The sequence below is a fragment of the Acanthochromis polyacanthus genome, chromosome 2, assembly GCF_021347895.1.
Source record: "Acanthochromis polyacanthus isolate Apoly-LR-REF ecotype Palm Island chromosome 2, KAUST_Apoly_ChrSc, whole genome shotgun sequence".
NCBI lineage: Eukaryota > Metazoa > Chordata > Actinopteri > Pomacentridae > Acanthochromis > Acanthochromis polyacanthus.
In genome coordinates, this window is record NC_067114.1 from 44771029 (window position 1) to 44798714 (window position 27686).

A 27686-nucleotide genomic window follows, 5' to 3' on the forward strand; every position below is an offset into this window, starting at 1 on the left:
AAGCTCCATGGCACTTTATTCCAGCAGTAAATGGACTTTATTAGCATTTTAACATGTTTAGCTAACGACATGGGCCTTTTTTAAAGTGTAATTCTATAAATGTTTGCTTGTTTTTGTTCCTCTTTTGCAATTTATTTGAAGTTTTATTCCACATTGTTGTAGGTGGTGACTTCATATTATATAAAAAACATAAAACTGACTAATACATAAGCAACATGTGATAGAAATGTTAGTAGCTACCTCATTTATTGTGAAAATTCCACTTAATCTTATATATCCAGCAGTACATGGATTTTATTAGCATCTTAGCATTTTGTGCTAACAAAATGAACCTATATTTATGTGTAATTTTGAACATTTTTGCTTGTTTTTGTGCCACTTTTGCAATTTATTACACATTTTATTCCACTCAAGGGTAGGTAGCAACTTTATATAAACATAAAATGACAGATAAATAAGCAGCATGCGATGGAGTTATAAGTAACTGCCTTATATACTGTGGAAGTTCCACTAAATCTCATATATCCAGCAGTAAATGGATTTTATTAGCATTTTAGCATGTTGTGCTAACAGTGATTTTTTTGGGCCTACTTTTAAATCTAATTCTTCTATTATTTTTTTGCTTGATTTCATGTTTCAGTTTATTATTAATTTTATTTCACATAAGGATAGGTTGCGACTTTATATCAACATAAAACGGGCTAATAACTAGTCAGCATATGATGGAAATATAGCTGTCTTATATAATGCAGAATATCCACGTCACATATTGCATAAGGTCCGTGTAATCTTATTCCCCGAGTGAATGGACTTAATTTGTTTTTAAAATATTTTAGGACTCTTTGTATCAAGTGTAATTTTGCTAATCTGATCGTTTCTTGCAGCTTTTCCAATTCATTCTCAAACTTTCTTCTCCATCAGGTGGCTGTTGACTTTATCTACAATGATATTGTGATAACTAGTGTTGTTTTGTGTGATAGAACTATTAAATATGCATGTCATTCCAGTGATTTCTGCAGTTTTTTCTTTATTCGTCATGTATCTGCAGAAAAAGACTAAACCAGACATTTCCATAGTTTCCCTTTTAAATTTCCAGAAAGTTTACATTGTTGTGTAAAAATTGCAAACAGTGTAATTAACTATTTATTATTATACTACTATTATTTATTGTAAGATTTTGTGATTTAAATGCTTATTTGGGTGTAATTTTCCTCCAAAAATCATCCATTTTGTTCTTAATTTGTCATGTATCTGCAGAAAAAGACGAAACCAGGCATTTTCAGGATCCATAGTTTCCCTTTTCAATTTCCAGAAAGTTTACTAAATCACTGTATTATTATGCTGCAATCTACATTTTTACCCACCATAATGAATGAAAGAACCTCATTCATTTTCTTCTAAGTTCAGATGGAAGATGTTGTGATTTAATTGCTTATTTGGGTCATAAAGTTTACTGAATCATTGTGTTATTATGCTGCGATACACATTTTGCACACTGTAACTAATGAAAGAACTTTATTCTAACTCTTTACTTTCTATAATTTTAATAATATAATATAATTTAAGATGGAAGATTAGCTTTTTAATTGCTTATTTGGGTCATTTCCCTTCAGAAAACTATCCAGTTATTCTTCATTTTTGTCTTTTTTTGTCATGTAGCTGCAGAATTAAAAAAAAAAAACATTTCCAAGATCCCTTTTTCCAGAAGGTTTACATTGCAGTATAAAAGTTACAGCAACAATGTAATTAAGAACCATATTCTACTCCTAACTCCTTATTTTTAAGTTAAGATGGATGATTTAGCTTTTAATTGCTTATTTGGGTCATTCCTCCTTAAAAACTATCCAGTTATAATTCAGCTTTTGTCTTTATTTGTTGAATAGTTTTCTTCCTTTGAAATTTCGTGAAAGTTTACAGAATCACTATGACATCGTGCTTCAAGATAATTTTCACAAACTTTAAGAACATTATTCCAAATTTTTGTTTACTTATATTTTAAGTTGAGATTTCATTTTTTAATTGCTTATTTGGATCATTTGCAATATTAATGCGATGTAAAAAAATCACAAATAATAAAAATAATCTTATTCTAACTCCTTGTTTGCTTCTATTTTAAATTTAAAATGCAATATTTAGTTTTCTAATTGCTTATCTGGGTCATTCCTAATTTTTTTCTTTATTTTTTGTTGGATAGTTCTTTTCCATTGAAATTTCCAGAAAGTTTACAGAATCACTATGACATCGTGCTTCAAGATAATTTTCACAAACTTTAATTAAGAACATTATTCTAAATCTTTATTTTCTTTAATTTTAAGTAAAGGTTTTGTTTTTAATTGCTGATTTGGGGTTCATTTACAACATTAATGCAATATAAAAATTACAATAACTAAGAAACAATAATTAAGAATCTTATCCTAACTCTTTGTTTTCTTTTCTTTTAAGTTTAAAATGCATCATTTAGCTTTCTAACAACAATTGAAAAACAACATTTGTTTACTTGTGTTGTTTATTTATTGCGGTGCTCAGGGGAACAACATCCAAACCTGAACATGAACACAACATTTTACAACAATAGCTGCAGGTTATTATTCCAACTGTATCCCCCCCCCCCCCCCCCCAGGTGAGGCTGATTATTATTATTTATTTTTGTTGTTTTTTGCACTAACTAGCACATTAACAAACAGTGGAACAACGCAGGAGAGGTGTGCGCTGTCATCGCTGTTATAGAGAAGCAGAAGCCCCCGCCCCCCTCCCTCCCCAAAAATAAATAAATAAATAAGTAAATAAATAGAAAAAAGAAAAAGCACGCCGCCGCCTCTCGCCAATAGCTGAAGCTGCACGGGCGCTGACATCATATCACTCCCACATCTCTGCCTCTCTTGATTTCAGCCCCACCCGCTCCTTCCCATTACCAAGTCGGTCCGTGTCCCTGTGTTATTTAAAGCCAGAGATCCTCCCTCCCTCCCATCCCTCTCCTCTCTCTCTCTCTCTCTCTCCCCCAGCCCAGTGTTGCATCCGTCTGCCTTCGCTCGGCTTCTTGTGTGTCTGGCTGTATGAGAGGAGAGTGCGCTAGGAGGGAAAAGAAAAAGCCAGGCAGCCAGTGGGAGAAGCCAGAGAGTCGGCGGTGGAGAGAGAGAGAGAGAGAGAGAGAGAGAGAGAGAGAGGGAGGAAAGAGGCGTTTTTCAATTGAAATAAAATAAAACACAGCATCTGAGACCAACGGAGGGAGAAGGAGAAGCGGGGAGTAGCTATGAAATTCATCCAGGCTGTTTGCTTACTGCTTCTCTGTCCAGCTGTCAGCCTCAACACCAGGTAAGACAGGAAACATGCTTTGTTTTTGTGAGAGAGAAAAACAAAAAGAATGTGAAGGTGCTTTAGTTGTGCGTTGTATCTGTTGAAGTGGGCTGCTATCTCTCCCCCTCAGCCGGAGACACAGTTGTCCTTTTGTGCTGCTAATTTTTCCCCCTTCATCCGATGCCTCCTCGCTTTTTTGGGACTTTTTCTGCCGCTGCTGCTGCTGCTGCTGGAGTTGGAAGTCAGGGAGAGAAAGGACACTTGTGTTGCAGTGGCTTTAAAGAGAAGGAGAAAAAAAAAAGCAGAGCAGGTGTGTGTTTCTGCGTTTATTCAGACAGAGTTTTGCCTTTGAGAGAAGAAGCTGCGGATACCAGAAGAAGAAGAAGAAGAGGAGGAGGAGGAGGAGGAGAGGGGGAGTTTGATGATTAATTAAATCATTGATAAAATTCTTCTTCTTCTTCTTCTTCTTCTTCTTCTTCTTCTTCTTCTTCTTCTTCTTCTTCTTCTTCTTCTTGTCTGCCACCACGGCTTTAATGAGAGCCGTGAGAGGTGGTTCAGGGCTCCGGCTTTGCCACGGAGACATCACACGCAGGGAAAGGCATGCATTATAAAAAACTTGCCGGGTAAAAAACACTTCTTTTTCTGCTGGTGAATTGGCAGCTTTGAACTCTGCCCTTGGTTTCAACTCTGGTGCAATGCTAAACGCTAGAAAAACCCCCGCCAGACGTGTTTGTTTAGCCCCGGACGGATACAGGATTCACATTTGTCGATAGCGGAGAGGTGAACCGACGATGTGCGAGTCGCATAACCAGGGGCTGCATTGATGTTTGAGCCTCAAGTCATCGGATCGAGCCTTTAACGCAACTTTGATGGCAGAATAAGAGCAAAAAAAATGAGACTTTTTAACATTTACCGAGCCATTCTCCATCTCTCGAGGTGTATCCTTAGTCAGCGCCAATTGCGACGCTACCTCTTGAGGGGCAAAGTCGCAGAAAGTAATTACGAGAGCACACGGATATAATCAGAGCTTTATTAGATGGTTTGTTGTTGTTGGGTTCCAGGCGCAGAGAGAAAGGGCTTCTTCCTGGCTAAAGGTTCATTTGTATTAAAAAGCCACCCTAACTGTCCTGTTTATGCCTTCAGGAAACGCGAGATACGAGCGGCTAATCTCAAAACGGCCGTAATTGAAAAAAATTACAACAATTGCGCAGGATTTAAATGATAATGCCTCCCGTTGGCTTCTTCTGGAGCTCCTTCCTCGTTAAATTGAGTTTTCTCAGTTGCCATCACGGGAGTTAAGTCAAGAAAAAAACTTGTAATTGGACTTTGAGTGAAGATTTTTTTAGTGTTTCTGAACTTTCGCACTCACACTCGAAGGGTTTGGCGGGATTTTGGTTTTTAATGAGAAACGACCCTAGAAGGAGCGCTGAATGTTGTTTTCGTGATACTTTACGTCTCTACAAGCGTCCACTACTGGATTCAGTTCAAGCTTTCTACTGAGCCGAAGGATGTCAAACTCCTTTTAGTTCAGGTTCCACATTCAGCCCAGTTTGAGCTCCACTGGCCAGTAAAACCGCAGCATGACAACCTCTAAATGACCACAACTCCAAATGTTTACTTTTAGTGCAAAAATGTTCACATTGAAGGAGTTATGTTTTTACAAAACATCATGAAGCAAGAAAAATAAATTCAATACAATTAGTCACAGTTATCTGGAACTGAACGATATAGTACTGTACTGCCAAAAAACAACAAAAACAAGATAAAATACAGCAAAAATGGGAAACAAAATGACAAAAAATAAGACAAACTACATGAACCAAAACAAAAAAGAGACAAAAATTAGTCAAAAAAAGTTACAAAGCAATAAAAAATGGATAAAAATGAGACAAAATTACATAAATGACACAAAAGAGACAAAAAATGACAAAAGCAAGAAACACAACAACAACAAAAAATAGAGAAACGACACAAACAAGGCCAAAAAACACAAAACGACAAAAGGTTGCACAATATGACGAATAAAGCAAAACACAAAATGACAAAAATAAGACAAAAAACACAAGGGAGACAAAATCATAACACAACATGACAAAAACATGAGACAAACGACAAGTCAGGCAAAAAAGACTGAAAAAACAACAAAAACAACAGAAAATGTTACAAAAACGAGACAAAATGACAATCACTACACAAAGCAACACAAAAAAGACAAAACAATTGAAAAAAGCGACAGAAAAATGGACAAATGACAAAAATTTGGCAAAAAGCAAGAAACAAAACGACAAAAAAATTAGACAAATGTAAAAAGTGAGACAAAAATAGACAAAAACGAGACAAAATATTGCAAAAATGAGACACAAATGACAAAAGAACAATCCAGTATTTCACTTTATGATCAAAACAACTTGTCATGGTCTAGAGATTATTTTAAATTTATAGTTTTACTAATTTACAATCTGCAGTTCATGTCTTCTCTGTAATTTTTACTCTTTACAAAGTCGGGCCGGATTGGACCCTCTGGAGGACCGCTTTTGGTCCGCGGGCTTCATGTTTGACCCCGCTGTTATACACTTAGCTGATCCATAGCATCTGTCTGCTCCGTTATTGTTCCACTCCTCCAGCGCTGGCTGACATGTCGACTGTTGGACTTTTCAGAAACATTCTTTTAATAGCCGGCTGTAATTAGCCGCTAGCTGCTGCGTTTTCAGCCCGACAGCGGCTCTGATTGATGGATTAAACTGTCGCTGGATTGCTTCAAAGTTTCCCTCCTTTTGCTTTGTGTCTCTGAAAGTGAGACCTGCGGATATTTCCACAGCTATACATGTTTTCCTGCAGCTCGATTGCTTCTGTCATATTTTGGTTGCTTCTTCCGGAGGTCACGGCGCCTCGGCGACGCTTATCGCTTGTGACATCCTCTTTTACTTTCAGCGTAATAGTTGCAACACCGATCTGCAAAGAAGAAAGAAAAAAGAAAGAGTAGTGACTGGAGCCGTCTAGTCTTCGCTCTGCCTCGCTTTGCTTGATTCACTATCGTCTCATCATCAGCGGTGCGCGAGGACAGAATCCATTTCGTACGTTAACTGCAGCCTCCTTTGTGTGACCTGATGGGATCGCCTGCAGGAACCAGAATTAATGAAACAGGAACCGTGTCAATTTTTCTGCATGATAGCGGCGTTTTGTGCAGCCTTTGGTCCACGCTTAATTCACTTTTATAGCCTTAAAATCTGAAGGGACGTCTCACAGACTTCCATATGTCGAGCAATTGGACAAAACAAGGCACAACTCTGAACCTTATGGAGCAGGAGTGTCAAACTCACCTTAGTTCAGATTCCACATGCAGCCCAGTATGATATCCAGTGGGCCGGACCAGTAAAATCACAGCATAATAATCTAGAAATAACCACTGATTTTTGACACAAATTTACAAAAGTAAGACAAAAAAACACAAGCGAAACACAAAACAACAAAAATATGAGACAAAAGTCAGACAAAAAAAACAAAAACAATAAAAACAAGACAAAATATTTCAAAAACGAGATGCAAAATGACAAAAAATGAGACATAAATGAGACAAAAAAGTTATAAAGCGACAAAACAGGACAAACGACAAAAATGACACAAAAATGACAAAATGAGAAACAAAACGACAAAAATGAGACAAACGACAAGTCACACAAAAAAAGACCAAAAGAAACAAAAACAAGACAAAGCAGTACAAAAATGAGACCCTAATTCACAAAAGAACAATCTAGTGTTTTACTTTATGGTCAAAACAACTTGTCAAGGTCTGGAAATGATTTTAAATTTATAGTTTTACTCATTTACAATCTGCAGTTAATGTCTTCTCTGGACCCGAATATCCCGAATATCCGAATATTCGTTCGCTACGGCGGTATCCGGATATTAATTTTGGTATCCGAATATTCCACCGAATATTCCCCGGCCGGACGTTACCGGGCGGAAAGAATACGCGGCGTTACTGTCTTCCTTCCGCCCACATCGGCTCATCCCATCCTGTGATCACATAAACATATACACATATGTCTATGTGATCACTCCCTCCTCCCCCCAGACGAAAATATTCAGAGCTCGTGTCTTCCCTTCACCTTCGGCCCACTTCGGCTCATCTCTGCTCCTCCATTCGTGTTTCTTACCACCACCTGAATGGCCGGGTTGCTGCCGACTCTGACGTCACGCTTCATTTCGTTGCATAAACACAAGACAAGATGCTTAAGACCTCCGCTGTTTGGGAATTCTTTAGTTTAACTGAAGACAAAACGAAGGCAAAATTTGGACCCGAGACCAGACGAAGGGATCTGAATATTCGGGCCGTCGCCGCCGCCGAATATTCGGATATTCGTCTTTAATAGGGATCGAATATTCGGAGGCCAGAAACCACTATTCGGACTATTCTTCTCTGTGATTTTACACTTTGAGGGCCGGATTGGACCTTCTAGCGGCCGGCTTTGGCCCACGAGCCGCATGTTTGACACCCCTGTTATAGACCTTTTCATTCCTCTAACATTCGTCATCCGGCTGCTCGTTCTTTCCTCGCATGAGAGCTTGATGAAGAAGTATTTGTCTTTAATTGAACGGATTACCGGGGCCACATAATAGCGGTGCGGGGCCATGTGTCATTGCAGAAATCGATGGGTACTTAGGCCGAACACAAGGCTGCATTGACACCGGGCCCCGTGAGATATGAGCGTCCAGCTCCAGGTCAGGGTTGGACGACAGTACGACTCCTCTCTTCTGCATTCGGTTTGTTTTTTTATCTCCTCTCCTACTCTTCCTCTTTCTCTCTGTGCAGATCAAACAGCTCCACCTTTTTAAACTTTCAAATATTCCCTTTCAGAGCGTTTCTCGAAACATATTTGACACATTTTCTTGACACCGTCTTTTGATGTCTCCTACCTCAGCCTGAATCTTCTTGGAAACGGTGATATCTGGTGGGATCTCCGCGAGCATCGAATATTTATGAGTATTTTGGACGGCAATTAAAAGGACTACAGAGAGCCTTGGATTATAGCGCGGCAGGAATTGCTTTTTATAAATTAACATGTGGCTGTGGATGCGGGCCTATTGTACGTCTCTCCTCTGTGTTATATAGGGTCAGACATGAAAAGGAGGAGACTTTATGAGATGTGAGAATTAATGACGGAGCCGGATAGATGCTAACCTTTAAAACAGCAGAATAAATCCTCGCATTGCGGCGTAATTTACATCAAAACGATGAGTTTGTCGTAGATTCCTCTGCCTTAATCTGTCACAGAAACATTCCACAGATCATCGTTTACATCCGATCGATACTCTCTTACAACCATTAAATTCAATCAGGAGAGAACTTCTGCGTGGTATTTCGTCAAACGCAGTGTTGAGTTTTGTGTTTTCGCCTCGACAAAACTCACAAACGCTCGTCTGACACGTCATGAGAATTGAGTGGAGGTCAAGTGTGGAGTAGACGTGGAATTAGAGCGAACCATCGACCAGGAGGCTGGGAGGCGTTGATCTATACACGGACAGGATGGCAAACGGCTCGCGGGGGCTAACAAAGTGGAAGCCTTGTTTACCACTCGGGTGTGTTTTCGAACAAATACGCCTCGGCTAAGTGAGTGCAGAGCTGCCCTATGTTTTCCTTCTTTGAGTGAAGCTCGGCTGTGTCTTTTTGCCTCGATTGCTATTGAGTGAAAGGTCCATCATTATCTAAATGAACTGCTGAGAAATGCACCGTAGCAGGTCTGCACGCCGTGGAAACATTCCTGCCTTTTCGTTGCAGAGCAGCACTTTGATGGGAAATGTCTAAATGAAGATTGTGCACCTTTTTCCACAACACACATCTGTTTAATTACAGCGCGTGGTTTAATGCGTCATGATTTGTAGGCGCGGTAATTACCCCGAGAAAAACGAGCACAATTCCCCCGTTTTTGAAACGACGACGGATGCGACTTCCAGAGGTGGGGTTCGGGTCCTCCAGATGAGACACGGTGATGCTCGTGGTGTCCTCGGCGCAAATGACACCGAGAATGATTATTGAAATTCAGAGGACATGGCGCGATGGTCACACCATGGCAACCCGCGGCGGCCGCACGTAATGAAGTGGGCCACGATAAACAGAACCTTCGGCTGCTCCTGTAAATGAGAAAGTAATTAAAAGGACTGCGATCTGTGCAGGTGTTTCATATTCAAGGTCACATTTCAGGTGCCGTGTTCTCTGCAGACATCTGGAATCAGCAGGAGTGTTTATTCCTCAAACTACGGAAGCGTGAGTCACTTTGTTCTCGCCCAAGTTTTACCGATATGCAACCATCACCTGGTTTGTACGATGTTACGCACTGGCAACTCACAACCAGGTGTACATTGGGGGGGGGGGGTAATTCTGACAAGATTAGTGAAAAAATCCAGTTTGATTTAAACTCCACTGAGGCCAAACTGAGGCTCTGAGGCATAAAAACAACAGCAGAGAGACTAGCTAGTTCGCTAAACACAATGAAAATTCATGGAAATATACATGGTTAATAATAAGAAAATAGTCAGCTAAGAGTATTAAAATAAATACTTTGCTTAAACTAAAAAATAGCTATCTGAGAGCAACAAATGTTAAAATATGTAGTTACATATTAGCCAATATAGGTGGCAAAATTGTAAATTTGTGTTATTAGTAATAGGTTAAAATAGCTCAAGCAGTTACCGAAAATGATGGATAAATTGTGTATGTATCTATAGGTAATGGGAAAACGGCTGCAATAGTGATAGCTAATACATAAAAAACTTTAAAAAGTGGAATATGTGGTGGAATAATGGAGAAACTGTTTAATATAATGGATATATGGCTTCAACATCCATGTTTTGCCTGCTAATAGTGCTGCTAATGCACAATTCACCACGCTGACCTAAAGTCTGACGGTTCAATTGGACAAAACTTTATTTAAAGTAAATTTAAATCCATGTACCACACATGGAACATGCTGGGTTGATGTTGATGCAGAGTGGAGCTCATCTGACAGGCCTATTAAAAAAAGAAGCGTCTGGACACATCCTCCATCCTTCTATTTCTTACTCCAGCACATTTCAGACTCGGAAACTTACAAATAGAATATAGAAATAGATGGTTATTAGTAAGAAATAGTTAGCTAAGAGTATTAAAATAAATGCTTAGCTTGAATTTTAAAAAATGGTAGGAGGAAATAACAAATAAAGTGTTAAAATATATAGTTAAATATTTAGCTAAAAGAAATGGAAAATGGTTGTAATAATGACAGGCAATAGGTAAAAACCTGAAGTATATGGTGGAAGTACCTGTAGGTAATGGATAACAGTTAAATATTTAGCTAAATGTGGCTTAAACATCCATGTTCTGCCTCCTAATAGTGCTTCAAATGCAGAAGTTAAAAGTAAAGTGGGCCGCAGTAAACAGAAGGCGGCTCCTGTAAATGAGAAAGTAATTGAACGAATCTGTGCAGGTGTTTCATATCCAAGGTCACATTTCAGGTGCTGTGTTCTCTGCAGACATCTGGAATCAGCAGGAGTGTTTATTCCTCAAACTACGGAAGCGTGAGTTGCTTTGTTCTCGCCCAAGTTTTACCGGTGAACGACAACGAAGCGGGCGTCTGCTTGATGTGAAAACTGGGACGTTTGTAGACGTTAGCGGGCCGGGAACGTCGAGGAAGAACCCGACACATCTGACCTGCCATTAAGTGGAACCTAAAGAGGCTCAAACGTGCCTCGACGCCATCATCGGCTGTGACACGTGTTGCATCGGGGCGTCCAACGCTGACAGATGAACGCACTTCAGAGCTGCTGCGAATGCTAATTGTCTAAAGCTGTGTGCTGGTGAAAAATAGCCACAGTAATGGTGTTTCCTCTGTGTTTTCTCAATGAATTATGTATTTTCTTCAAGTGTTCTGCCTCTGCTGTGTTGTACCGCCGCACTCGAGCCGGCAGAACATTTTCAGTCCAGTTTGTCATCCCGGTTTAATCGGTTATTTTTAAAACAAACAGAAAATCGGTTTATTTTGTGTGCTGAAGGAGGAATATCTGAAAGAGCTGCTGTTATTCTGCTGTTGAAGTGACTGTTTTTTAAATGGAAAATAGGGGGTTAAACCGAAACACTGAGCTAAAAGACGCTAAACTGCTCAGCGGAGCTCAGAGTCATGTGATAATTGCCTTTATTAGCGACATTTTTGACATGAATCTGCTGTGATTTTGTTAATTTTCCGTGTTTGCTGGTGGAAAACAGCCTCCCCGACATTAATGAAAACCAAAATCCTCAAACACTGTGTGAACTCCGGTGTTCTGGAACAAAACAGAACCGACCAGATAGTTGGAGTTGTGCTTTTCCGCCTACATCGAGAGCTTCAAACTCATCCCGATTTGATCTCAAGTGGGCCGCACGAGTGAAATCAGAGCATAGTGACCTGTTAGCAAGCACAACTCACAATGTTTCCCTTTTTTTAGTGCAAAAAAGTGCAATTCTGAAAATATTCACGTTTACGGAATCATCTTTTAATAGAATATTATGAACAACATCAAATTTCTTAAAAAAACTTGTTAACTTTCAACACTATTGTGCCTCAGTTTCTTATTTACACATTACAGCTTCCAGATCACTGTTTTTCTACCAAGTTTTTCTGCTGTTTTTGCATTTGTTGCAAATAATTTCTTTGCATGCTGCTTGTTTTTTTTGCCTTTCTTGAAACCAAAAGTTCGATTTGTTCTTCTACTTTTTTTCGCATTCTTAAAGCCCTAAAAATTCTCAAAAACACGTGAAAATTTGCACACACATAAAGGAAAATTTAGAAAAATCTGATGTTTTAAATGAAATGCACACATGTCACAAAATGGCTCAATAGCGCCCCCTGCAGTGTTAGGGAAATCCAGCCTCCGAACCACGTTTCACCTGCAGCTACGACATTCGGTACAGGAAGTCAGCCATTTTGAATTACATGTCATATTTTGGACAATTTTTTATTCTAGTTTTCTTAGATTATTTATTTATCAGAAGTCTGTCTACGTTTTTACTGAAGGTGTTATTTATTACGTATGCTGCTGCACCTTGATGATGAACTGAACCCATCTTATGAGCGAGACTTAAAATTCAGTGCCGGTGCTGTTTGAGATGTGACTGGATAATTATGCGTGTCTATGTAAAGAACTCATGCATATTTATTTTGCTCTCATGTGGTAAGCCTGTGACTGTACATATGTGTGTGCAGCTGTAAGGAACCTTGTGTTCTGCATTAATAAAGTGGAGCTACTCTAACAGTAGACGGCTTTATTTGCTCAGTGGTTCAGAGCTCAGCTATTTAATGTGACAGAAAACACTTCAGAAGTTTTAGATTTTCTTTAAGGCTTTGAAGGTTGTGTTGCCAGACTAGAGTTTCCAATTAAGGAAAGACTGAGCAGATAATTATTTTTACTAGATCTTGTGAACGATTACATTTGCTTGTCTTTGTGAAATGAGTTATGATGTGCAAAGCAGCAATTAATTTGATTGTCAATTACTTTCTTGATTAACTAATTAGTTGTGTGGTCCATTTGATATCAGAAAATATTGGAAAATATCGACCGATGGTTTCAGATTCACTCTCAAACGTCTGTTTTTATCCTCAGTCTGAAGATACTCAGCTTACTGTCATAAAAAGGAGGAAAGAAACCAGAAAATATTCCCATGTAAGAAGCTAGAATCAGAGAGTTCACACATTTTTCTTTGAAAAAAAGAATGCTCAAACCAATTAATTGGACTTCAAAATACTTGACGATTCTTATAATAGTTGAAAATTAAATGTTAATTTGGATCTGCACCCCGAACCATCATCTGGTCCGTACAATTTTATGCACCAGTAATCCTCAATCAGGTCTACTTTTAGCCCATGGGGGTAATTCTGACATTTCCATGGGCTAAATTGAAAAATTGATTTAAAAAAAAAATCCAGTTTGAGTTAAACTCCAGCGAGGCTGAACTGAGGCTCTGCGGCATAAAAACAGGCAGAGAGTCAGACTAGTTAGCCAAAAAAAAGAATAAATGGTGAAAATAGATGGCTGAGAGTAAGAAGGGGTTAGCTAAGAGCTTAAAAATGGCAAAAATTGGAAAACTGTGTTAGTAATAGGTAAAATAGCTCAAATAGTTACCTAAAATAATGGATAAATTATCTATTGGTAATGGGAAAATGGTTGAATATTTAGCTAAAAGAAATGGAAAATGATTGAAACACTGATAGGTTGTACATAAAAGACTTGGAATAGTTACATAAACTGATAAATATGTGGTGGAATAATGGAAAAACTGTTTGATATAATGGACATATGGCTTAAACATCCGTGTTCTGGCGCCTAATGAAGCTTTAAATGCAAAAATCACCAAATACTGACGGTTTATCTTCATAAAAATTAATTCTAGCCTTATTTAAAATACATTTAAATCCATATACTGCATATGGAGCATGCTGGGTTGGTGTTGATGAAGACTGGAGCTCATCTGACAGGCCTACGTGGGCACGTCTGGTAAAAAAAGAAACGCTGAGAAGCATCCTCCCTCTTTTATTTCTTCCTCCAACACGTCTCAGGCTCAGAAACTTTCCTTTCTTCACGCTTGTGTTTGTTATTTGGTGCAATCCTGTCTTCACAAAACACTTAAATCAAATCAGAATGCACCCAGACGCCTGCGTTTCCTGAAAACGAACCAGCATTATTTACCACATCAGGAAACAATCTTCAGCATTTGTGAGCTGATTCAGACTCATCGCGGATAAAGACGACGGTCTAAACACCTCTGAGTTACATCACAGCCACTGTGAGCATCCTGAGAGTCTGATTTCTCCGCTTTCTGCCGCCGCTCAGATGATTTCGGAGCGTTTGCTGCGCCTCATATTTAATGTAGCTGCTCGGTTTTGGCTCGTGTTTGGTCTCTGGGAGCTTCCGCTAAACGCTTCAGTGTGTGTCTGTGCCATTTGGCGCCGAGCGGCGAGCTTCTGAAAGTGTTTTTTTATTTATTTTTTGCTGAAAACAGCTGCCTACGGCGTCTGGAAACAACTCCGAGAATGTGGACCACAACCTGCTGCAGACCAACAGGGAGCTGCACATGTGGCGATGTTCAGATTCAGCATCGCAGTACGCGGCACGCAGAGCCGTAGCTGCAGTTAGGAGGCTTTTGGTGCGGTGTGCACCTTCGCTGTTGTTCTGCCCTTGATGGCATCGGTGCAGATATTAGTCACTGTTGTAATTGGCAGACCGTTAATTGTTGGGTGCCTGTAAACACGGCGCCTGTGTTGTGTCGCTGGTGAGTCATTAGTCGGAGGCTTTTTGCTTTTACAGCGAAGTGAAGATGTAGAAGCAGCAGAAACAAAAGCCGAGCTCCGTCGTCTGTCACGGAGGGACTGAAATGCCTCCATCATGTTCAGAGCGGCTGTGAGTCAATTCACTCCACAACACTTGCAGCTGTTCGCTCATGTGAACTGACATTTAGGGGTGTTGTGTGTTCGTTATCGTCGGTGCGTTAGACTTATGTCAAAGTCTATCAGTCATCTGTGTCCGTCCAGTCAGATCCCTACTTCTAAACTTTTGTGTAATTATTGCTCAGTGTAAACCTACAGCCACAATTATTTATCACTTCCCGACTAATTAATCTGCTAAATTAAAGTTTAATCAACAAACCGATCAACCGATGTTTCTCACAGGTGTACATTGGTGTCATCAGCGTAAATATTGACTGATATAGTGAAATCTGAAAACTTCTTATCATCATTATTATTTTTATAGAACATAATGCAGAGGCTTATTTTAAAATGCTGTAACCTCATAATTTGTCCAGAGAAGCAGCTCCAGTTTCATATTTACAGCACTTTTGGCGCTGATAACAGGCATATCTCACAGATAAATATCAGCGTCATCAGCGTAAACGTTGACCGATGTGCTACAAAATGAAACTTTTTTTAAATCATTCTAATTATTTTTAAAGAATAATTTAAAATGCTATAATCGCTAATTTTGTCCAATAAAGCAGCTCTGATTTCATAATCACACATCGTAGCAAAGCAGATGATGCTGCAGCATTTCAAGGTTCAAGGTTTCTTCATTCGTACCCGTGGGTAAATTTGTTTGCAAAAGGGAAAGCAGCAATCCCAAACAACCACAAGAATAAACAATAAAAACACAAACATAAACATCGTCTGCCTGGTGCACTACATCTACAGTCTGCAAACTGCTCGTTTGATTCCGAAATACGTTTTCTGGGAAGTGAATAAACAAAAACCCCAACATTTTATTTTATCTATTGATATCAGATTTTTTTTTCTCTCCTTAAAATCTGCACCGACCCCAGAAGTCCAATATGGGTCGAGGCTTTTGATAAATAGTATTGAATAAATTAAACAGAAGCAAAATATCATTTTATTCTCTTCGCAATTTCAGTGTTTTCTGCGCATGGAACAACCTGTGCATTATTAGTGTTTTTCTACATATAGAGTAACACAATTACACCTATTTTATTTTTATTACACTGTATATTTGTGTTTATTTCTCTAGTCCAGTGCACATTTTGTGCTCATATTATTCTGCATTTGTTTTTGATTTTCTACTCATTTTACATTGTTTCTGCTGCTTACATTTGGCTCATCTCACAGATATAGATCGGCGTCATCCGCGTAGATGTTGACTGATACGCTTAAATATGAAGCCTTCTCATTTATTTCTTTATTTTATTGAAAATAATGCAGAAATAGATGCTTGGGGTCATTTTTATAGGGCGGATTTTTCGACTTTTCATCGAACAGGAGCGACTGTAATGTGAGCAGTTTACCTTGGAGGATGAATAAAGCGTTTCCTATTCAGAAGAAATAGATGTTGTGCATGTAGAAGGATGTGTACAGTACTTGTGTGTGTTTCCTGTTCATTGGTGCTTACTCTGTGATGCTCCCTGTGTCTTTGCAGCTTCCCTTCTGCTGCTGTGGGATCAATAAAGGAATATGTTATCTCAGAAAGCACAGTAGGTCAGTGAGTTGCTGACTACTGACCCGCTGTAGCTCACTAAAGCATCTGCTCAATAATGCAAGTCATTATACTTCTTCTAAAGGAGTATCCCTATATTTCTTTTTCCATTTTAATGCATTTCTAAGATGCATGTCTAACGGGCAATTTATCAATATCGGAATTTCTTACTGACTAAAGATTAATGTTTCCATTGGCCCCAAAATCCCGATATCTGTCACATTCCGCTGCTGATTAAAAAACATTATTTTATTTTGTCTATAAAATGTCAGAAAACAGTGAGATATGCCACATTTTTACCAGTGAGGACGCCCTTTATGCTAAAATGTCTTGTTTTGTTTGGAATTAAAGTGTAAAATACTGAAAACCATCAGAGGAAAAGCAGCAAATTTTCTGATTTCAGCGGCAGAGAAAAAGTTGAAATGATGAATTAATGATGAGTTCAACTTTGAGTGTTTTAAAAGTAGCTGCTGATTGATTTTCTGTTGACTATTTAACTTTTATTTATGGTTTCAGCATTAAATTAGTCTTGAAGAGATTTTTTTTGCATCTAAATTTTGGTTTTCCACATTTATTTCTTGTTGTACTATGACCATATTTGCATGAAAAGTAATGCAAAAATGCAAAATATACTTCAATATTATAATAATTATGACCACATGTTATTGTTAAATTATTAATTAGGCCCAGCTGATTGATCTTAATTACCCCTCTGACAGAGTTAAAACAATAAAATGGTATTTATTATCATTTAAAATCACTGAAACCTTTTTAACTGTCCATTTAACTTTTATTTATTTAGATTTCTCCAAAACGAAATACAGACTTCACCAAACTGCTTCAAAATGGTTTAAAAAAAAGCTGTACAAAATGACTTAAAATCCAACAAAAATGACTCAAAAGGGACTCAGAATTTTGTAAATTTCATCAAATAGAAACAGGAGTGATTAAATCAGGACACTCTCTTCCATTTATGTGGGATCCACTGACAAAAATGTTTCCAAAATGACTTAAAAGTCTGAAAAATGACTCACAACTTTTCCAAACCAACTCCAAATGATCTTTAAAATGATTTATAATTGTCAAAAATGGCTTTAAATTCTCTGAAATGATGCAAAACTTTTCCAAAGAAACTCATTTTTTACCCAAATTGGTTCAAAAATGATCCAAAATTGCTTAAAATCTGACAAAAATAGATGTAAAACTTTTCCTACAAGACCTAAAATTTGCCGAAACAACTTCAAATGGTGAAATTTTTCCGCTCCCCAGAGTTTAAAGCAAAGCTCCCGTCGATGCTGACGGTGAGGAAAATGCGTGTTGGCATCTCAGTGCTCTCCAGGTCTCCTCGTCTCTCGGCTGCCGTCCTGTTTTTATTTATCCGGAGACGAGCTGCTGAGCAGACGTCTGCCTCGGCAGTCGTTTCTACATTCATAAAGTCGCACTTCTTCCCACCGGGGAGCTGACCCTGGAACGCCTCGTGCTGAAGCCGTGGAGTCCTCCTCTGCAGCAGATACCAGGGGTTGTCCACCCTGCTCTCTGGCCTCGTCGCTGAGCTGCCACCGCTAATCCACCCGTCCCCTCATTTCATCCTTCCTAATGGGCTGTAATTGGCTGGCTGTGGAAGGCAGAACAGCAGCGGGATCAGAGGATGTGGAGGTATCGCTTTTGGCGCCCAAAAAGAGGAGGGCGATAAATAAAACAGGGCCGACACAAAACGCTCAGATCATGGAAGAGAAGCTGCGTTTTTTATCAATATATTTATCGTGCGTCGCTCCAGTTTGTGCGGCGGCCCATTGAGACGGCTGTGTTTTTGTCAAAAGCTGTCATTACATTCTGTTCTCTCTTTTCCCTCATTTACATCGAAATGTGTTCCGATTTATCCGCGTTTAAAAGATTTCAAACGTCTGTCACTCATTCCAGCCTCATTTTCGTCTCCGGCGGAGGAAAGGAAAAAACATCTTTTAACCCTTCGTCTGGCAGATTCTGGCATAAAATGCATTTTGAAGAGGCTTCAGCGCTTCGCTGTGGCTTCCAGTAGGAATTAGTCTCATCAGTTTAAGTCAGGGGTGTCCAACATGAGGCCTGCGGGCCAAAACAGGTCCTCCAGAGGGTCCAATCCGGGCCTCAAAGTGTAAAAATTCCAGAGAAGACATTAACTGCAGACTGTAAATTTGTAAAACTATAAATTTCTAGACAAGCTGTTTGATCACACTGTAAAATACCTGATTTTTTGCTGTTCTTTTGTCATGTTGTGGCTCATTTTTGTAACAATTTGTCTTGTTTTTGTTGTTTTTTGTCCTTTTTTGTCTGACTTTTGTCATTCGTCTCATGTTTTTGTAGTTTTTTGTTTCTTGTTTTTCTCGCTTGTGTTTTTCTTTGCTCTTTTTGTGTAGCATTTTTGTTGTTTTGTGTTTTTTTCGCTTGTGTTTTTGGTCGTTTTGTTTCTCACTTTCTAACTTTTTTGGCTTGTTTATTGTCTCTTGTGTCGTTTTTGTCATGTTTTTGTCGTTTTGTTTCTTGTTTTTGTTGTTTTGTTTGTTTTTGTTGTTTTGTTTCTTGTTTTTGTCGTTTTGTTTCTTGTTTTTGTTGTTTTGTTTGTTTTTGTCGTTTTGTTTCTTGTTTTTGTTGTTTTGTTTGTTTTTGTCGTTTTGTTTCTTGTTTTTGTCGTTTGTCTCATGTTTTTGTTGTTTTGTTTCTTGTTTTTGCTGTTTTGTTTCTTGTTTTTGTCGTTTTTCTTGTTTTTGTCATTTTGTCTCTTGTTTTTGTCGTTTTGTTTCTTGTTTTTGTCGTTTTGTCTCTTGTTTTTGTCGTTTTGTCTCATGTTTTTGCCGTTTTGTTTCTTGTTTTTGCCGTTTTGTTTCTTGTTTTGTCGTTTTGTTTCTTGTTTTTGTTGTTTTGTCTCATGTTTTTGTCGTTTTGTCTCTTGTTTTTGCCGTTTTGTTTCTTGTTTTTGTCGTTTTGTTTCTTGTTTTGTTGTTTTGTTTCTTGTTTTTGTTGTTTTGTCTCATGTTTTTGCCGTTTTGTCTCTTGTTTTTGTCATTTTGTTTCTTGTTTTTGTCGTTTTGTCTCTTGTTTTTGTCGTTTTGTTTCTTGTTTTTGTTGTTTTGTTTCTTGTTTTTGCTGTTTTGTTTCTTGTTTTTGTCGTTTTGTTTCTTGTTTTTGTCGTTTGTCTCTTGTTTTTGTCGTTTTGTTTCTTGTTTTTGTCGTTTTGTGTTCTTTTGTCTCGTTTGTGTTGTTAGTTTGTTTTTCGTCGTTTTCTAACTTTTTGTCCGTTATGTGAACATTGTCAGAACATACTTTTTTTGCACTAAAACTAAGGAAACGTGGCGTTGTGGTTATCTATAGGTCATTCTGCTGTGATTTTACTGCTCACCGGACATCAAACTGGGCTGAACTAAAATGAGTTTAACACCTCTGGTTAAAGCGATTAAAGTCTCTTGATGATAAAAGTCTCACACAGACTTGAGAGCGTGTGAATAATTAGACTTCTGATAGTTGGTAAATAAACAATGGTGACATGAAATCTATTCAGAGACACCTGTGCAAAATAAATGCGGTTCAGGCAAACAGCTGCACGATGCGTTCAGGGTCACAGTCTTCAGCGGGCGTCATTTTTCTTTCCTCAAGAATGAAAATACACCAACACCTGCAGAGAACAAAGCCAGCCAGCGGTCTGTTCATCATCTTTGTCTCCTCCACAAATTGGAATAATGGGAAAAGACTGCGGCGTGCTGCAAACGTGTGCCGTGTTTAAACGTGTGCACGGCTGTTCCCGCGTAGCCGCATGCCTTCCTCCATAATAATCCATCAGACAGTCAGGCGGCTGTTGCAGAAATGGAAATCGCCATAAATGCAAAACACAGGAGACGACGTTACGACCGCTGCTCGTAATGTAAAACGGAAATCTTTCCGCCTTCATCTTATGGATGTGCAAAATGTAGATGCATTAAAAAAACACAAGTATGACATAAAGTAGAACGATATGTGCCCACAAATACCACCAAGGGCCTGTTTTAATTAACAACTGAAGAGTTCATTTGCAAAAACAGGTAACTCCGTTTTCAGAAAACTCATTTTTTATTGTTTACTTGAGACAAAAATAACACTAATTATTTATTTTTCTCTATTTTGTCATGTATTTTTCTACTGAATCCACTCAACTTCAGTTTGATTGATATTATCTCAAGTAAACAATAAAAAAAAGTTTTCTGAAAATGTATCAAAACGGAGTTATCTGTTTTTGCAAATGAACTCTTCAATTATACCTGCTATAGAGCAGAAAAGTGGAATAATGATCATAAATATCATCTTCTATGGCATTAAAATGAATTCTTTATCGTGATATCAGTGTATAAAAGTATGTTTTATCTATAAAATTGAATTAAACCACCATTTGTAGGTGTCTGGTGATGCAATAACTGAACAAATACCCATAATTGTATGCTGTAAATCCAGAAATAAAAACAGATTTTAAAAAAAAAAAGATGTAATTGTGCATTGATATTCCTTCCTTTGCAACTAAAGTACACTTTCAGCTACATTTTGAGGGAAACTTTCAACAAGTATGCGTGTGCTTGTTCATTTTTTACGGCATGTTTTGAAGCTTTTCCTCCATTTTCTGGATTACAGGCTTCAATCGTGTTGTAAAACAGTTGTATTTTAACAGAAACATGGTATTTTTCCTACATTTTTAACATGTTAAAGTGTCTACCAAAGTGTGAAGCTTAAAAACTTCATAAATACCATCAAATATTTTACAATTATACATTCTTTATTGCAAAGAAAGAATATTTCTCACAAATATAATCTTCTCTACCATTAAAATGAATTCCTTATTGTGATATCAGCATATAAAAGTATGTTTTATTCATAAAATTGAATTGAACAGCCATTTTTGGTGTCTGGTGATGCAATAACTGAATAAATCCTGATAATTGTATGCTGTAAATCCAGAAATAACCACAGATTTGTTTTAAAAATAGATGATTCTACTTTGATATTCAGTGCAGTCGCCACAAAATGACCTTCCTCTGCAACTAAACTACATTTTTTTTGAGGTAAATGTGACAAATATCTTATAAATAAACAGATTCTGGCTGTTTCTATTATTGCTGCTTTGTTTTCTTACATTTTCTGGATTACAAGCCTCAATCGTGTTATAAAACAGCCACATTTTAACACATATCTTGATATTTTTTGTTAAATTTTCACCATGTTAAAGTGTCTACCAAAGCATCATGTTCTCCTGAAGCTTAATGCGTAGTTTTTGTGGCTGAAATGAACCAGAAATATAATGAAAACCACGAACAAACAACGACAGACAGCTCAATTTGATTGTAAGACTGATTGATTGGCACACTCTGACAAACTGGATGCTTCTTCTACAATGTGTGGGTGAGAAAATGTGTTTATTTCACAATAATATCCCTTCAAATGTCATTTAGAATGCAGTTTACTTGTGTAGGAACCCTTGCTTTTGGTATCAGCTTCCTCTTGCTGTTGTTTTCAGTCTTACACGAACAGAACACGACACCTGGAGGTGTGGATTTGCTCTTTCCACATTCAGGGGGATTCTCATTCCTGCTTCCTACCTCCCACGGTACAGTCTGAAGCGACCCGGCATCAGCTCCCCGATTAGCCTCTGCCGGCTCCGCTTTGGTTTCCGAGCTCTCGGGGGTCGAGTCCAGCTCTGTAGGGACAGCCGCCTCTTAATAGCGGTCCGAACCGAGACAAATTTGAGATTAATTCAGGAGGAGGAAGAGTGAAGGGTCATGTATGAGAGAGCTAATTCAACCCAACGTCACTCCCTCCTGGAATACACAACCTCAGGATCCGCTGAAGAACCGACCACAAAACCTAGAATTCTACAAACTGTAAAATAGAAACAGGAGTGAATAAAATAGGACCCTGTCCTCGGTTTATGTGGGATCCTCTGACAAAGAGGTTTCTAAAATGACTAAAAGTGTTCATGAAATGACTGAAAATTCTCTAAAATGACTCAAAACTTTGTCAAAGTGACTAATGTTTTTTAAAATAGTAAAAGATATTGGCCAAAATGGTTTAAAAATCAGGTAAAAATGACTCAAAACAACCTGAAAATTCTCTAAAATGGCTCGAAACATTTCCAAAGTGATTCAAGATTTTCCAAAACTTTCTTAAAGTGACTCAAAAAATCTTCAAAATGGTTACAAAAACTGTCCAAAATGAGTAAGAATTTGAAAAAAATCACAAAAAATTTAAAGTTAAGTTATTATAAAAGTGACTGCAAAGCAACTCGTTATTTTTCAAAAAATCTTCTAAAATGACTTCAAATGTGGCAAAAGTGACTCAAAACCTTTTGAAATGGATTCAGAATTCTCCAAAATTCATACAAACTTCACCAAACTGACTCAAAAAATTTTCAGAATGGTTAAAAAATTGTCCAAAATTTGACAAAAATCACAAAATGTTCATCAGAATTCTTTAAATTCTGTAAAAACAGAAATAATAGTGATCAAATCAGGACACCCGCCTCTGTTTATGTGGGATCCACTGACAGAAATGTTTCCAAAATGACTTAAAATTTGACAAAATGACTCAAAACTTTACCAAAGCGAGTCAAAATGATCTTTAAAATGGTTTAAAATGCTGTAAAATGACTTAAAATTTGACAAAGTGACTCAAAACTTTACCAAAACGAGTCAAAATGATCTTTAAAATGGTTTAAAATGCTGTAAAATGACTTAAAATTTGACAAAATGACTCAAAACTTTACCAAAGCGAGTCAAAATGATCTTTAAAATGGTTTAAAATGCTGTAAAATGACTTAAAATTTGACAAAGTGACTCAAAACTTTACCAAAACGAGTCAAAATGATCTTTAAAATGGTTTAAAATGCTGTAAAATGACTTAAAATTTGACAAAATGACTCAAAACTTTACCAAAGCGAGTCAAAATGATCTTTAAAATGGTTTAAAATGCTGTAAAATGACTTAAAATTTGACAAAATGACTCAACAATTTTGTTAAATGGCTCCAAACATTTAAAAGTGACAAAATTGTGAAAACTGACTTAGAATTTGATCAAACTTTTTAAAAAATGAAATAAAATTCTCTAAAATTCTCCAATCTTTCCCAAAGACGCTCAATTTCTTTTCAAACTGGTTTAAAAATCTGTGGAAAATGACTTCAAATCTGACAAAAAATTTGACTAGATGACTCAAAATTGACTGTTAATTGTCTAAATCCTGTAAAATATGAAAATTAGTGATTAAATCAGGACACTCTGCTTTTTATGGGATTGACTGACGTGAATGTTTCCAACCCCAGTCTGACCGAGACGTTCCGTCAACATTCAAGGACAAACAAAGCAAACCGGTGCTGGAATCCATTCCCAAAGATCTCACATAAAGCTGCCAGTGTTTTTTCATTTCCTGTCTCTTTTTATTAACCCCTCCGCATTTGCTTTCCCCCGCCGGATAAACTGTACATCACAGCCGCCAGCTCCCGTGTTCCATTCCTCAGGAAACATAATATCTGCTTCTTTTGGTGAAGGCTACATAAATCTGAATCCTTTATCAGCCGCCAGCACACCTCCTCGACGACGCCCGGGCGGATTTCTGTTATTTTTATCTAATCATTTCCTGAGCATATTCTGGTGTCAGGATCCATCTTGGCTGACAAGTGCTGGTTCCGTGCGAGTCCCCTATCGCCCTGTTTTCCCCACTGTTTCGCCCTGACACCTGACTGATAAGTGTGTCGCATCGGCGTGTGTGCGTGGAGACGCCGGGTTTCAGCGCCGCCACATGACATTTAGCATTCGCCGGCGCCCACGGAGGCACTTTATCTCCTAAATGCCTCTTTTGTTTCATATTTTGATTGAGGATTTGGCGCCCTCAGACCTCAGACGGCGTTTGATGGCGCACCGGAGACTCCTGCTTACTCACCGCCGACGGAAAACAGCATCTTAAGGAAATATGAAGTGTCAGAGATTAATCATTAATCCACGGGCTTTCGGTCAGATGTGCTGCAGTTTGTGAGAAGCTCTTTGGCTACGTGTGATCGTGGCATTTTTAACAGATTGTAAACAGTAGCGATGTGGGTTTAAAGTGGTGAAGAAAGGCCGAGAAACACTACATGTGATGTTTTTCAGCGTGTGATAGCGGACAACCTGATGGTCTCTCTCAACCTCTCTCATTTCTGAGATCAGAGAGACGACAGACAGAGAGAGGAGGATATATCACACCTGAAGTAACACATTTGATACCAATAATAAGAAAAAAAAAGCCAAATATCAGCTGGTAGTCGGTCTAACATCGGACACCGGCCATCTTTTCTGACCCTGGAATCTTCTGCTTTCAGGATTAAGGGGTCGGGGGGGGTTATTGTCACCTTCCAATCAATCCCTCGTGACAGGTTCACTATTTGGCAACGAATGGAAACCCACTCATGCATTTCAGCCTCTTCCTGATTGCATCTCTTCTGATCAATCAGATTTTTTTCCCTTTGGGCTCGAGGAAACTGCAAACTCCCAAAGTGCAAAGAGGGAACTGCAGGTTAGAGAACATGGCCTGTTTTTGTGTGTTCATGTGTGTGTTCATGTGTGTGCTCACCGAAGCTCACCGCTGGGCACTGAGAGGGCAGCGAGAGGGTGTTATGTTGCTGAAGTCCACCGCTCCCATTTGCCTGTCTGTCAGATGTGTTGCTTGGCTGAGCTCCACACAGTGATGGTGTTGACAAAATGACGGGAGGGGGCCACACTCCACTGAATGTCAATTTGGCCGCAAAGCACCGTCTTTTTTTTTCCCCCACCGGGAGCGCCGAAGCTCCCACCACGCAGCGAAACAGAAAAAAGAAGAAGAAGAAGAAGAAGAAGAGCGGCGTATTTACATAAAACACACAAGGTCGCATGCATGTGGAAGATGCACTGGAACAATGTGGGAGGAAATTAGCAATTAGCAGTTAGCCCGAATGTGGAACAAATCGCTGTAAGAACCACAGCTGTAGCTATTGATTATCTGTCGATTATTCTGGCGAGTATAGTACAGGTGTTTTATACATATGTAGTAGAGTACAGAGGATTGTACATATATCATTTACAGTTGCAGCATTTTACCGTCATATATTTTTATTTTCCTCTTTGTTCTCCATTAAACCAACCTCTTCACACAAAAACACACAAAAATGACAAAAAAGTATGCCAAATTTAACACAAAAGTAATGCCAAAATAACACAAAAATGACAAAATATTACTAAAACAACACAGAAATGACAGAAAAGAACAATAAAATAACATAAAATGACACAAAAAAGCTTAAATAACTAAACAAATGACACAAAAGACACAAAACAATGTTAAAATATCACAAAAATGACACAACCATGCTTAAAAAACACAACAATGACACAAAAGGATGTTTAAATAACTAAAAAAAATGATACAAAAAGACACAAAAGGATGCTCAAATAACACAAAAATGACTACATGATGTTTAAATGACACAAAAAAGCAGAAAAAACACAAAAATGATGGCATATTTCGAACAAAAACAACAAAGACAGAAAAGAATGCTAAAATAACTACAAAATGACACAAAAAGGACAAACAAATTTACCAAATTTAACACAACAAAACCCAAAATAACCCAAAAATGACAAAACATTGCTAAAACGACACAGAAATGACAGAAATAACACTAAAATAACATAAAATTATGCAAAAAATGCTTAAATAACTAAAAAAAATGACAGAAAAGACACAAAACAATGTTAAAATAACACAAAAATGACAAAAACTATGCAAAATGACAAAACTGGCACAAAATTATCGTTTCATTTTGAGCGGAAAATGAGCCAAATGTTTGGTAAATGCTTCTGTTTGTGTGGCAAGTTTTAAGCAGAAATCTGAGTTTCTTAAGTTTCTAAGAAAAGCTGCACCGGTAACAATACAAGTGTGCTGTCAAATTTATAATCGCCTCATGATTGATTGATTGATTATAGGTCTGGGTCCACATAGGAGGAAGTCTGGATCTGGACCATTTAGTGACCGAGGGTCTAGTATGTAGTGGATTAAACCAAGCCTCCATTCAGAGAATTGTCTCGAGGAATTATAGTAATCAAATTACTCGAACAAGAAAAGTACTCAGAGAGCGCAGTACTCCACCAAGGCTGCTCAGTCATATCATTTACGACGGATGAAAGATTCATGGCAGAAATCACGTCACTATAGAATGTGTCCATTTAATATAGATGTACCCACAAACAAAATGATCTTGCACTGAGCACAGGCGTGTGTTCTGCATGTGTACGTGATGTACGGATACCGAATCACGTGACTGAAATATGTAACGGGCGGTGGGAACTGATGGGACTCAGAAACACCCCCGCAATTCAATCAGTTGTTCCTTGTATGATTTCCGATGGACAAGTCCTGATAAGTCCACAGTGGTGGATTTGGAGTGGGATCTAGGGCTAGACTCAAATATCCGAATATTTAGTCGTTATGGTGGTATCTGAATTTTAACTTTGAGATCCAAATATGCATCCTTAATTGGGGCCGAATATCTGGAGCCCTGATATTGCTATTCGGACCAGTCCTAGTGGGACCACAATCATGTGATCGTCAGCAGGCAGTTCATTTGTTGTCATGGTTACAGTGACATCGTGCCGCTATCTGGCAATGATGCAGAAATCTTTAACAAATCCATGGATCCAGACTATAAGCTGCATCACTGCCAAAATCTAATCACCTGGTCCTTGTGTCATTTCTGAGCTTCCCTGAAAATTTCATCCAAATCCGTTACTCTGTTTTTAAGTAATGTTGCAGACGGACGGACGGACGGACGGACAGACAGACATTCCTTGGCCGAGTAATATGCAATATTGTGGAAGAAAATTACAAGGATGAAGAAGAGGAGGTAGAGGAGGATACAGCCGGTCGAGACAAGGGAACCAGTCGTAGGGCAGAAATGTAGGACGGACATGAACACTGACCAATTGCAGTGCCTTATTTCACCACCTGTAGAGCTGTTTTTGAGTAATGTTGCTAACAGACAGACGGACAAACCAACACCGACCGTCACATAACTCCACTGCGTTCCTTGGCAGAGTAATAACTCGAGGAATCATCCCTAATCAGAACACTACCTGGAGTTTTCGTGACGAGGCGGTGATGGTTTGCGTCTCGGCTTCTCCTCGTTTGCTGTCCTGACGTGACTGCTGGGATTAGAGATGCATCCTAATGTGCCTCTAATCTTCTAATCTGTCTAATAGGGCCACAGTTACACTGCAGCCCTTTCATGTGTAAACACAGATTGAGCTGAAGGTTACCGAGGACGTTTTCTTTTTTTTTTGACAGCATGAAAAAAAAAGAAAACTCCCATCAGATGTTAAATAAGTTACACCAAACAACCTCCCCTGGCGTGTTCAGC

The 27686-nt window shown here is 38.4% G+C and overlaps 1 protein-coding gene across 2 annotated transcripts in view; it reads left to right on the forward strand.

Annotated features, from left to right (window-relative positions):
- Window positions 1-2967: 2967 nt before the first annotated feature.
- Window positions 2968-27686, forward strand: part of luzp2 (leucine zipper protein 2) — a 289918-nt gene continuing 265199 nt past the window's right edge. Inside the window, exon 1 of one of the 2 annotated variants that reach the window (XM_051939245.1) lies at window positions 2968-3312. In XM_051939245.1, coding sequence (XP_051795205.1) covers window positions 3251-3312 — 62 coding nt within the window. In that variant the 5' untranslated portion in view covers window positions 2968-3250. The remainder of the gene's footprint in view (window positions 3313-27686) is intronic. The other variant, XM_051939242.1, reaches the window with a different exon arrangement.